General features: G+C 49.8%; 1 protein-coding gene across 1 annotated transcript in view; it reads right to left on the minus strand.

The window, feature by feature from the left end:
* Positions 1 to 13,119, minus strand: part of LOC146869553 (E3 ubiquitin-protein ligase TRIM39-like) — a 112,722-nt gene that overhangs the window by 71,289 nt on the left and 28,314 nt on the right. The window contains exon 3 of the mRNA XM_085604775.1: positions 10,082 to 10,312. Within this exon, the coding sequence (XP_085460901.1) occupies positions 10,082 to 10,312 (231 nt within the window). The remainder of the gene's footprint in view (positions 1 to 10,081; positions 10,313 to 13,119) is intronic.

A 13,119-nucleotide genomic window follows, 5' to 3' on the forward strand; every position in this document is an offset into this window, starting at 1 on the left:
TGCCACTAAACGCACAATAGATTTAATGGGGAAAACGCAATGAATTCTAATTTTGGAAATATCCTCTTTAAATGACAGCCACAATTGCATATGTGCAGTTTACGAGAATTACACATTTCTGATTTTGTATGCTCTTACAAGAACATTTAAACAAGCATTGGAATAGCCAATAGGTATCGTCTTTGGGACCTTATAAGTGTTTAGCTATGCAACAGTTGCATAACTAAATACTTATAAGGTCCCAAAAGCGAGACCTATTGGCTATGCGGCCGCGAAAGTGATCGCGATCACGATTAAATATCAAAGCGGCCGTGCGGCCGCGAAAGTGAAAGTAATCGCGGTAAAGCGCTGCGAGCGCGCCCGCACACATGCACTGTAGCTCTAGGCTGGCCTGGTAGCACTGTCTGGAGCCCTCTCAATAAGTCTCACCAGACCAGCGCATGCGCTGGGTCAGGCGAGACCTAAAAACGAAACCTATTGCATTTTCAATGCTAGTTACTGTTAAGCTCCCATTATTACAGCAAACATTGCCTGCAGCCAGCAAATACAAACGCATGCTGTCTCCCGTACCCTGCAAAATAATCATGCAGCGTCTTTACAAGTTGAAAACGGGCCTTATTTGCAAATTTGGGCCATTTATTTTAGCTACTGGGGGACACTTTTATTTTGGTTCCCCCTGGCTACTTTTTTGTCCCAGTCCGACCCTGCCCTTGTCCCAAGGACAAATTCAATTGAACTGTTCGTTCTGCTATGGTTGTGGTCGGTGAGAGAAGCTAGGGGTGATGAATGAGCGAAGCGTTGTTACCCAACTGCTAGTGGAAGAAAAATATCCCCTAACGTCCAACGAGAGTACAGGAAACCAAAGAGCGCTGGGCCATGCCTGGTAGGCAGTATTTTCCACGGTGCCACGCGCCAGCGATGTGTTTATTGATAATGGATTGAGGGCACTCCCCCACAGACCGCGTCAAGGCAAGGGTCAGAGTTCACGATCCCCATGACACTTCTCAAAGGTCAGTCATCCACGATAGAGACGTTATACTTCCCCAGCCCCCTTCCTTCCTCCTCCCCGTGCAGCAAGCCGCGAGACATTTCCGCTCCAGTGTTCAGCGTTGGTACCTACCTGCATGCGGATGCCATCACTAACCTTTCCACAGATGGGTACAGCACGACGCCGCAGTAAACAGAAATATAATCTATTTATGATTAATATAAATCTAAGAACTAAATTATCTGAAGCTGCGTGTGTGTCCGCGGCTCCGAACCAAGAAAAAACCAGGGTCAGGCAGGCAAACAAAAAAAACGATTGCAAGAGCGATCGCTAATGTAAAAAGAAAAACACGCGTGCGAGTGGAGCACGCGCGCACCACTGTGAGCCATATGTGTTTTCAATTATCGCACCCGTGTCTGGGCACGACAATTGAAAACATATGGGCTTTGGTGCGCGTAACAGACACCAATAGGCCATGGGCGGAGCAATGCGCCCGCATTTGGCCTATTGCGTGCTCTGTTTAAAAAAAACACGCACACAAAGCCCAATAGCGGAACCCAAAAGGAAAAGCACACGCACAAGCGTATGCGATTCCAGTGTCCGTTTTCAAACCCCGGACAAAAGGGCACTGGCCTGCGCGAGCACTGCTACGCAGTGCAACGCAGGGCGCGAGCCCTAAAAACTAGGACTAATACAAGTAAGAAACCCAGGTCACTGTGCCAGGAGTCTCTTTGACCTGTGTCAAGACCCACAAAGCACTGATGGAGATAAATATTCCATTTCCAGAGCCAGGATCCCAGATCCCGGATTGCTGCTTCCTTACAGGTGAGGGCAACCTGGAAAGGACCCCTGCAAGGAGAGCTGTAGGCTGCCTATTGAATAGAGGAGCTGTCTGCTGGAGAAAGGTGATTGGTGGATTACAACCCCAAGTGAGAAGCCTGCCTTGTGAGGTCATCAGCCCTTCTGACTGGTAAGTAAGGAGCGGTGCAAGGGAATTGGGCCCTAACCCTCCTCGGTGGAAGAGACCAACTCACTGAGCAGAAGATTCACTGAAAGTGTGTCCAGGAGGAGGTACGAGCATAACAGGTACTGGAAGTGTGCCCAGGAGGAGGTACGATCAGAAGAGGTACTGGAAGTATGCCCAGGAGGAAGTACGAGCAGAAGAGGTACTGGAAGTGTGCCCAGGAGGAGGCGGTATGAGCAGAAGAGGTACTGGAAGTGTGCCCCTGGAGGAAGTACGAGCAGAAGGGATGCTGGAAGTGTGCCCAGGAGGAAGTACGAGCAGAAGAGGTACTGAAAGTGTGCCCATGGAGGAAGTACGAGCATAAGAGGTACTGGAAGTGTGCCCAGGAGGAGGAGGTATGAGCAGAAGAGGTACTGGAAGTGTGCCCAGGAGGAGGAGGTATGAGCAGGAGGGATGCTGGAAGTGTGCCCAGGAGGAGCTAGTATGAACAGAAGGGATCCTAGAGTGTTCTTCAGAAGAAGGCGGCACGAACAGAAGGATTAATAGGAGAGTGCCCTGAAGGAGAAGTTAAAAACCACCGCTGAAGGAGAAGTTAAAAACACCGCTGTTGTTCAACCTCTACCTCCGCCCCAGCGCAGGAAACAACGACATCACCCCATCGCAAGACCTCTGCAACTCCCTCGCCTCATACTTCCACAACAAGATCACGGACATACACAGTAGCTTCAACAACCAACCAACGCACACCATGACCGACCAACCACCCCCCCCCCACCACCACCCTCCACGCCTGGACCCCGATCAGCACCGAAGACACCATCCGCACGATGAACTCCATCCACTCCGGATCACCGACCGACCCCTGCCCTCACCACGTCTTCAACAAGGCCGACGCTGTCATCGCACCCCACCTGCGAGACATCATCAACACATCCTTCGACACCACCATCTTCCCTGAGAGCTGGAAACACGCCGAACTCAGCGCTCTACTCAAGAAACCAACAGCGGACCCCACCGACCTCAAGAATTACCGCCCCATCTCGCTTCTCCCGTTTCCAGCCAAAGTCATCGAGAAGACCGTCAACAAGCAGATGGCCGCCTCCCTCGAGACGAACGGATCCCTCGACCCCTCACAGTCCGGCTTCCGAGCCAAACACAGCACCGAGACCGCCCTCATCGCCGCCACCGATGACATCCGAGCCCTGATGGACAATGGAGAAACAGCGGCCCTCATCCTCCTAGACCTCTCCGCGGCATTCGACACGGTCTGCCACCGCACCCTAGTACGGCGCCTCAGCAACATCGGAATCCAGGACAAGGCGCTGGAATGGATCATCTCCTTCCTCGACGGAAGAACACAGAGAGTCCGCCTACCACCGTACAAGTCAGAGGCCTCCGAAGTCATCTGCGGCGTCCCCCAAGGATCATCTCTGAGCCCCACCCTCTTCAACGTCTACATGAGCCCCCTCGCGGCCATCGTACGCAAACACAACCTCAGCATAATCTCCTACGCCGACGACACCCAGCTGATCCTCTCCCTGACCAACGACCCCGCCACCGCCAGAGCCAACCTGCACGAAGGGATGAAAGAGGTAGCCGAGTGGATGACGTCCAGCCGCCTGAAACTAAACTCGGACAAGACGGAGGTCCTCATCCTGGGCTCCTCACCCTCCGCCTGGGACGACTCCTGGTGGCCTCCCGCCCTGGGCACCGCACCCAAACCGACGGACCATGCACGAAACCTGGGCTTCATCCTGGACTCCTCCCTCTCCATGACCAGGCAGGTCAACAACGTCTCCTCGGCGTGCTTCAACATCCTACGCATGCTACGGAAGATCTTCTGGTGGATCCCCACAGAGACCAGGAAGACCGTCACCCAGGCCCTCGTCACCAGCCGACTGGACTACGGTAACGCCCTCTACGCCGGTACCACCGCCAAGCTCCAGAAGAGACTCCAGAGGATCCAGAACGCCTCAGCCAGACTCATCCTCAACATCCCACGATCCAGCCACATCTCCGGACATCTGAGAGACCTTCACTGGCTCCCCGTCAACAAGAGAATCACCTTCCGCCTCCTCACCCACGCACACAAAGCCCTACACGACCAAGGCCCGAGCTACCTCAACAGCCGAGTCAACTTCTACGCTCCCAAACGCCACCTCCGATCAGCCAACCACGCCCTCGCCGCCGTCCCCCGCATCCGAAGAGCGACTACAGGAGGAAGATCCTTCTCCTACCTGGCCGCCAAGACCTGGAACTCCCTCCCGACCGACCTGCGCCTGACCCAAGACCACCTCTCCTTCAGGAAGAAGCTGAAGACCTGGCTGTTCGAGCAGTAGCGGCACCCCCCCCCCCCCCAGCGCCTTGAGACCCTACGGGTATGTAGCGCGCTTTATAAGTGATTGATTGATTGATTGGTCCTCTCATCCACTCACTTAGGAACTGGGATATCACGGTGTATAATTACGCCGATGATTTACAAATCATCTTTCCTCTCAATTCCCCTAATGCTGCTAAGACCTTCCATTCTGTCATGATTCATATACTGGAATGGATGAATATTAATCAACTAAAGTTGAATCCGGGGAAGACTGAACTACTACTCCCTGGCTCCAGTTCTGCTCACTGGGGTCCGCAGTTTTAGCCTACTTAATTGGGCCCTCTTCCGGTCCCGCTTAAATCAGTGAAAAGCCTTGGCGTGATAATTGATGCAGATCTCTCGCTAAAAGCCCAAGTAGAGGCTGTCATCTCCTCCTCCATGTACCAGCTTAGGAAGATCCGTAAGATCAGCCATTTACTTTCATCACCTGCATTAACTGCACCGCCTTCAGGTCGTTCAGAACCAGGCGGCCCGTCTCATTTACGGACTCTCTAGGTGGCAGTCGGCAAAATCACTATTACAGCAACTTCACTGGTTGCCAGTTGGACAAAGGGCAGCTTTTAAGGTGGCGTGTATTATCTATAAAGCCCTTCATTGCACCAGTCCTGCTTTCTTGCAATCTTTAGTTACGGCCCATCGACCATCACGTAACCTACGTTCTGCTCATCTTCACCTACTGACTGTTCCCAGAGTTAAAACCAAGAAGTTCGGTGGCCGCTGCTTTGCGCTTCTGGCCCCGTCCCTCTGGAACTCATTGTCTCTTTCTATCAAGTCGAGTCCCTCCCCACTCAACTTTAGGAAACTGCTAAAAACTTCCCTTTTCCCTCTTCCTTGCTAGTCAGCTTACTGTTATTTTTCATCTTGTTCCGTTATCTCTCTTATGTGGTTAAGCGCCAGGAAAACTTTGGTGTCAGTGCGCTATATAAATATCACCTAACATAACATAACAAAAACCGAAGGGGTAGTGGAAGAGTGCCCTGCAAGAGGAGGAAAAGGCAGAAGGGGAACCATAAGAGTGGCCTGCAGTAGGAAGTACAAGCAAATGGGGTGCTATAAGAGTTCTCTGCCGGGGGAGGAGGTACAAGAAGAATGAGCACTAGAAGAGTGCCCTGCAAAAGGTGGAGGTACCGGCAGAAGGAGTAGTTTAGGAGTGCGTGTAAGTGGAAGCCATCTAGGAAATGAGGTCACACCCGCCCAGGAAGAACAAAGAACTGTGACCACTTATGGACTTTTACAGGATCTGCTTCTGTGAAACTCCTGCCAATCACGGGATTCATTCCTCCCAGAATGGGGTGCGCTGTTGGAGTGAAGAGGCTGAGATGGGAGACCCTCTATAACCAGGCATGAACAGAGGATTTCGAGTATTCTACCCTTTATGACAAGTTGCCTATGACCTGCATGCAGAGTGGCTAATTTACACGTTCATGTCAGAATAAGGACTCAAGCGCACTGTTTAGAGGATGACACCAGATTGAAAGTAAAAGTGTCCTCACTATAAATAGATAATAACTCTAAGAGAGTATGTAAACAATTGAAGAAATAATTGGGAAACACTATTGGTTCAATGTTTACAGCCGTGAACCCCAGTGTGCGCTGCAGCTGCTATATTGATTCACAGCAAATGACTACACCTCGTAGACCACTCTCAGAGGACCAGCACTTGTGATATAATACTCTGTGACATCAGAGCTTTTAGGAAGACCTGAGCATAAGACTATCATGGTAATTCATGACCATCAATGATGTAAATGGTGTTTTAAGTTCAAAATGATTCAGGATGTGTCAAAAAAATTTCTTTCTAGTAAACATTGACTTTTTTTTTTGTATACCTAATAACCATATTGTTTGTTATTTACATGTCTCTCTAAAATTCTACGCTCTTTGAGGGTACTTCTCCCCACATCTGTGTATTGTCTATTGAAATTCTAAGATAGTAGAATTACTGCCGTAGTGGGAAGTAGCAAGCCCAGGACCACGATCATCAGACAACCCAAACATACAGGACCGTTTGAGTTCATCAGCAGTTCATGGGCCACCGTCCATGACTGACACAAGAGGCTCATCACCAGGTCAGGAGTCATCTTCCTGTATCTGTAAGAGAGGCTACCGCAAAAGGTCACGGGAGAGCATCCTAGACTGAGTCGCAAGGTCATATCAATGGGTCCGGGTCCATCATTCTAGCAGGAGGCAAGAGTGGTCCTCTCTTGTGAGACGGATGAGCCTCCCCTGGACTGTGGGTCTTACTGGACAAAACTATACGCCAAACCTTTAGCTACACTGGTGATGGTTGGCTTGATTTCCAAATTGGTCACCCAGGGAAACATAGCTTTACTATCTATTATTTTCCTAGAAGCAGAAATGGCATTTGAACGTGTGTTTGGATTAACTGGTAAATTACATGTTTGTAGCAACATTGACAGGTCATGGTCATTATAAACTACTTCAACTAAGACTGTTTCAGAACTGGCTGTGGAACCAGAGAGTGATGCTCTCTGCCACCCTCGGAGGGATGCTCCCTGTGGTCCTCGAACGGATGTTCCCTGTGGCCTTCGAACGGATGTTCCCTGTTGCCCTCGAAGGGATGTTCCCTGTGGCCTTCGAACGGATGCTCTCCGTCACCCTCGGAGGGATGCTCCCTGGCGCCCTCGAAGGGATGCTCCCTGTCACCCTCGGGGGGGATGCTCTCTGTCACCCTCGGAGGGATGCTCTCTGTCACCCTCGGAGGGATGCTCTCTGTCACCCTCAGAGGGATGCTCTCTGTCACCCTCAGAGGGATGCTCTCTGTCACCCTCAGAGGGTTGCTCTCTGTCACCCTCAGAGTGATGCTCTCTGTCACCCTCAGAGGGATGCTCTCTGTCACCCTCAGAGGGATGCTCTCTCTCACCCTCAGAGTGATGCTCTCAGTCACCCTCGAAGGGATGCTCCCTGTCGCCCTCGAAGGGATGCTCCCTGTCACCCTCGGGGGGGATGCTGTCTGTCACCCTCGGAGGGATGCTCTCTGTCACCCTCAGAGGGATGCTCTCTGTCACCCTCAGAGGGATGCTCTCCTTCACCCTCAGAGGGATGCTCTCTGTCACCCTCAGAGGGATGTTCTCCTTCACCCTCGGAGGGATGTCCTGGATGCTCTCTGTCACCCTCATCTAGTGCCCTTTACATGGAGCTATTTCTCATGAAGCTTCTGGGCTGTAAACTAATCAACCTATCAGAGCAGAGCATCACTGTCAAAAGTGACGGCATATGACCACAATGAGGAGGTTTATAGCTCTAATCCCACCCTGAGCCAAATTGGTGAGGAATTTGGTTGCCGTTCATGGTTTCATGATAATCGAGTTATACATCAAATTTCTGTTCCTGGCGGGCAGCAATTTGCGGACTTTCATGTCACACACTCTGTAATATGACCAAGGGTTACATGTGAAATAAAATTGTCACTCTTCAAACTAAAGAGTTTTCTGTCTCAATCTCAATCTTTATCTGGGGCGGAAAAAAACAGTGAGTTTGTCATTACCTATTCCAAATGGCTAGTTATATAGCCGTTCACCCTAAAAAAAGATCGGTGAACGCAAACGTAAGTGGCCATCTGTCTCAGGAAAAAAGTAACTGTTTAGAACAGAAATATTTTCAAACTTCTTAGAAAAGGAGGACTTTGTTTTTTTTCAATTCTCTAAGATGCTGGCTCAGCTTTTTTCACAATTTTCTCTTTCATTTCCATGTTAATTACTGTAACTGGAATTGCCTGGAGTTTTGCATTAACAAAGACCTCTACAGCCTCCTCATGTCAACTGATGCCACACCCAACCATCCGCTCACCACATGGAAACTGCTCACCACACAGAGCACCACAGCCATCATGAATAACCCTGGGCGTAGTTCGCATAGTAGCGCTACGCGTAGCTACGTTAAGTGCACTTCGCACTACGCGAGATCCGCGTATCACTACGCGAACTGCGTAGTGCGCTGTTCGCCATGATTGCACAGTGCCGGATGCTTGTCCGCACTGTGCAATCATTGAAAACGGCACCTTGCACAGTGCGAGCTGTCGTTTTCTGCCGCTCTAGTAGATTTTTACTCGAGCGGCAGCTTTCTCAACGCGAACTGGTAGTTTCTCATTGCGAGCAGTCACGAGCATACGCGACCACTCGCAATGAGAAACCTGTCCTCCCCACGTTGAGAATCTCACTGGAAGGTTTATTTTCCACGCTCGCGATCAGCAACTTGATGTTGCTGATCGCGAACGAGGAAAAAGTCTCGCCGGGATGTCATTTTGTTCACTCGCGGTCGCCATCTTGGCGTTGAGGACCGCAGGGCGAGCAAAAAATGCCAACTACGCTACGCTACGCGATTTTGCACTGTGCTACGTGCAATTCGCGTAGCGCGAAGTAGCACAAACTACGCAAACTTCGCGAGCGTAGCGTAGTTGTCTGCCCAGGGTTATTCATGAACTCCAAACAACAATCTGCTGGACACCTCCCAAACTGGCTTCCACGCCAACCACAGAAGCAAGACTGCCCTGACCACCGATGACAGTAGGTCCCTCCTCAACCGTGGAGAGACAACGGCCGTGATCCCTCTCAGCAGCGTTCAACACCGTATCTCACCACACCCTCATCAAAAGACTCCGCCACATCCGGATCCAGGGAGACGCCCTCAAATGGATCACATCCTTCCTCACAGGACGTTCCCAAAAGATCTGCCAACCACCCTCCGCTTCGGAACCCAAGAGCATAATCTGCAGCGTCCTTCAAGGCTGCTCAATCAGACCCACCCTGTTCAACACATACATGATGCCTTTGGCCAACATCGTCAGAACCCACGGCCTCAACATCATATCCTACACAGACGATGCTCATCCTCTCGCTCACAGAAAACCCTTCCACCACCAGGACCAACTTCCACAACTGCATGACGATCGTCACCGACTGGATGAAGACCCACTGCCTGAAGCTCAACATGGATAAGACGGAAGTGTTGATTTTCTGAGAATAAGACCTCTCTGTGGAACGACACCCGATGGCCCTCCTAACTCAGACGCACATCCACACCGACAGATCGCACACGAAACCTCAGCATCATCCTGGACAGCAAACTCACCAGACCATATCAATGCAGTCTCCTCCGTCTGATTCCTCACCCTCCACATGCTCCAAAAGATCTTCAGAAGGCTCCCCATCAACACCAGGTAAGCTGTCACTCAAGTTCAAGTCACCAGCCGGCTGGACTACGGCAGCGCGTTTTACGCAGGACTCATCATCCAACTCCTGAAGAGACTCCAGATGACACAGAACTCACCTGCCAGACTCATCCTGGACCTCCCCGGGAGGAACCATATCACCCCCAACTCAGGAGCCGCCACTGACTCTCCATCCAGAAAAGATGCCAATTCAAGATGTTGACCGACGCCTATAAGGCCGTCCACGACCAAGGGCCAGCATACATCAACGAACGCCTGAACCTCCACCAACCCTCCAGACACCTGCCCTTCACCTCCCTCGCCCTCACTCACACTCTCCACATCCGCCGAATTAACAGTGGAGGATGTTCCTTCTCATTCCTTACTGCAAAGTCCTGGAACGACCTCCCCTGCACCTCCGAACATCATCCTCTCTCCCTGATTTCAGAAAAGGAATCGAGACCTGGCTTTTCAACTGATCCCAGCAAGAGCCCAGTGCCTGGATACCCTCACGGGCGATTAGCCGTGCTCTACAAATCCAAGTAGATTGATTGATTGATTGATTGATTGATCTCTCACCTTCAGGAGTTCCCACGCTGGCTCCTCACACTTCTTTTCTATTACTGTTATCAGGGCGTTGAGAGAGGTGATTTGATTGGACAGTTTGGTGATATTTGCATTTTCTACCATGGTAATTTTCTTCTCCATCTCCTCCAGTTTTTCACAAAGTGTTTGCTCGTGTTCTTTCAGGAGTTGCCGCAGTTTTTCAAACCCAGATTCAATTTTATTCTTCTCAGTTCTTAACTTGTCCTGTCAGAAGCAAAGACACAAGAGCTGGTTAGATATTAAAAAGCTCCCTAAAAGCTGCCCCTAGAGTGGGAGTTCAGAGGGAGGGGTGAGGGTGGAGGGGTTGATAGTTCCTTCAAATATCAGACCACTAATGTGCTTTTCCTAATTTCTGAACTGCAGCCTCTTACTACCTTCCCTTCTACTGTCTTCCATCCTTCTCCCACTCTGGCCTCCCCCTGTCCTCAGACACCTCACAAACTGTTGGGAGGTCAGAATTTGTGAGGCTGCAGCGAAGTTAGATCCATGAAGAAAGTGCAAGGAAGCGAACCCACCACAGGCAGAGACAGTCAAAGACCCAGAGACAGGCTGAGTGGAGACTGGCTGAAGTCAAGTGTGAGTGGATGTGACTAGCACAATAGAATGTAAATGGGGGGCGGGAAGTTGGAGCCCTTGGGATGAAAGAGAGGATGTGCGTGGTGTGCAGGCTGCCCCTGTCCTGCCAGCACACTGGAAATGTTCGCCCAGAAGGAGACGCACAGGGTGAGTCCTACTAAGACTCTCATTCAGAGTGAGGGGGAATCACTGGTGTGGTTATTTCCCATTCAGAATCATAAAAAAATTATGTGTATTCTGTTATTGAATGGAGAACTACAAGATAAATCAATGTTACTGAACTAGTTTCTGTCAGTAATTAAGCAATTCCTATAGGAGATGGGTGAGGAGTTTGGTTAGAAATCTGTTCTTAACTTGAGATAAGAGACTGTGTGTTATCAGGTGAGGTACGTCACACTGTGGCTTTGAGCAGGAGCCTGTGTGTTATCAGGTGAGGTATGTCACACTGTAGCTTAGAGCAGGAGCCTGTGTGTTATCAGGTGAAGTATGTCACCATGTAGCTTAAGGCAGGATTGTGTGTGCTATCAGGTGAGGTATGTCACATTGTTGCTAGGAACCTGTGTGTTATCAGGTGGGGTATGTTACACTGTAGCCAGGAGCCGGTGTGTTATCAGGTGAGGTATGTCACACTGTAGCTTAGAGCAGAAGCCTGTGTGTTATCGGGTGGGGTATGTCACACTGTAGCTATGAGCAGAAGCCGGTGTGTTATCGGGTGGGGTATGTCACACTGTAGTTTAGAGCAGAAGCCGGTGTGTTATCGGGTGGGGTATGTCACACTGTGGCTTAGAGCAGGAGCCTGTGTGTTATCAGGTGAGGTATGTCACACTGTGGCTTAGAGCAGGAGCCTGTGTGTTATCAGGTGAGGTATGTCACACTGTGGCTTTGAGGAGGAGCCTGTGTGTTATCAGGTGAGGTATGTCACACTGTAGCGTAGGAGCCTGTGTTATCATATGAAGTATGTCACCATGTAGCTTAAGGCAGGATTGTGTGTGCTATCAGGTGAGGTATGTCACACTGTTGCTAGAAACCTGTGTGTTATCGGGTGGGGTATGTCACACTGTAGCCAGGAGCCTATGTGTTATCAGGTGAGGTATGTCACACTGCAGATTAGAACAGGAGCCGGTGTGTTATCAGGTGAGGTGCGTCACACTGTAGCTTGGAGTGGGGACCAGTGTGTTATCAGGTGAGGTATGTCACTCTGTGAATTAGCGCAGGAGTCTGTGTGTTATCAGGTGAGGTATGTCACACTGTAGCCAGGAGCCTGTGTGTTATTAGGTGAGGTATGTCACACTGTGGCTTAGAGCAGGAGCCTGTGTGTTATCAGGTGAGGTACGTCACACTGTACCTTAGAGCAGGGGCCTGGGTATTATTAGGTGAGGTATGTCACACTGAAGCTTAGAGCAGGAGCCTGTGTGTATCAGGTGAGGTATGTCACACTGTAGCTTAGAGCTGGAGCCTGTGTGTTATCAGGTGAGGTAAGTGACACTGTACCTTACAGCGGGAGCCTGTGTGTTATCAGGTGAGTTATGTCACACTGTAGCTTGGAGCGGGAGCCTGTGTGTTATCAGGTGAGTTATGTCACACTGTAGCTTAGAGCAGGAGCCTGTGTGTTATCAGGTGAGGTATGTCACTCATGTGGTTTGTCACTAGTATACAGGTAGACAGTTGTGCTCCTGTGCTGTGTCACTAGTTTACAGTAAGAGGGTTGTGGTCCTGTGATGTGTCACTTATATACAGGTAGAGGGTTCTGCTCCTGTGCTGGGCACTAGTATACAGCTAGTGCCAATTAAGTCATCTTAAAGAAATTGCTGAAGAAACACGGATCAGTCATAGTCTCTAAGGAAACAACACATTTGCATTAATTGTTTTAGAGATATTTAAAGGTGTGAACCATGACAAATCTAATATGCAGCATATTTTGCTACGTTTTTAATATTATTGGCATATATGTTGCATACAGAATTGTAATAATGAAAGTTTATGTTATTAAATTGAGAAACGTATACCTCATCACTACCATGATTAATTAACGTTCTGTGAGTTTGATACAATACAGGAACCTTTAACCCCAAGATGAAGGAAAAGTCTTTTGTGACATCAGCGGGGGGGGCATATCAATTATATGCTTCACTGTTGATTTAAAGGAAGCCCCTCTCATAGTCAATTTTAAATTCAGAGTCCTCTTCCTTGTTGTTTCGACCCTCTGTGGACCTATAAGGGTCTTCGTCAGGACAGAGTTCTCAGCTACAGGACCTGTTCACAATCTGCATCCTAGAGAGTGACTGGACAAATAATGTCCTGCATTAGGGTAAGGGGCGACTGCCAATGCCAACCATGGTTCTCCGTCATGTTCTGGCCACAGTGTTTCTACCCTTTGTGGACTTCTGTAGCGGTCTTCATCAGGACAGGGAGTTGGGGGATCTGTTGGCAATGTG

This window comes from Triturus cristatus, chromosome 1_1 (genome assembly GCF_964204655.1).
Source record: "Triturus cristatus chromosome 1_1, aTriCri1.1, whole genome shotgun sequence".
In the NCBI taxonomy this organism is placed as follows: domain Eukaryota; kingdom Metazoa; phylum Chordata; class Amphibia; order Caudata; family Salamandridae; genus Triturus; species Triturus cristatus.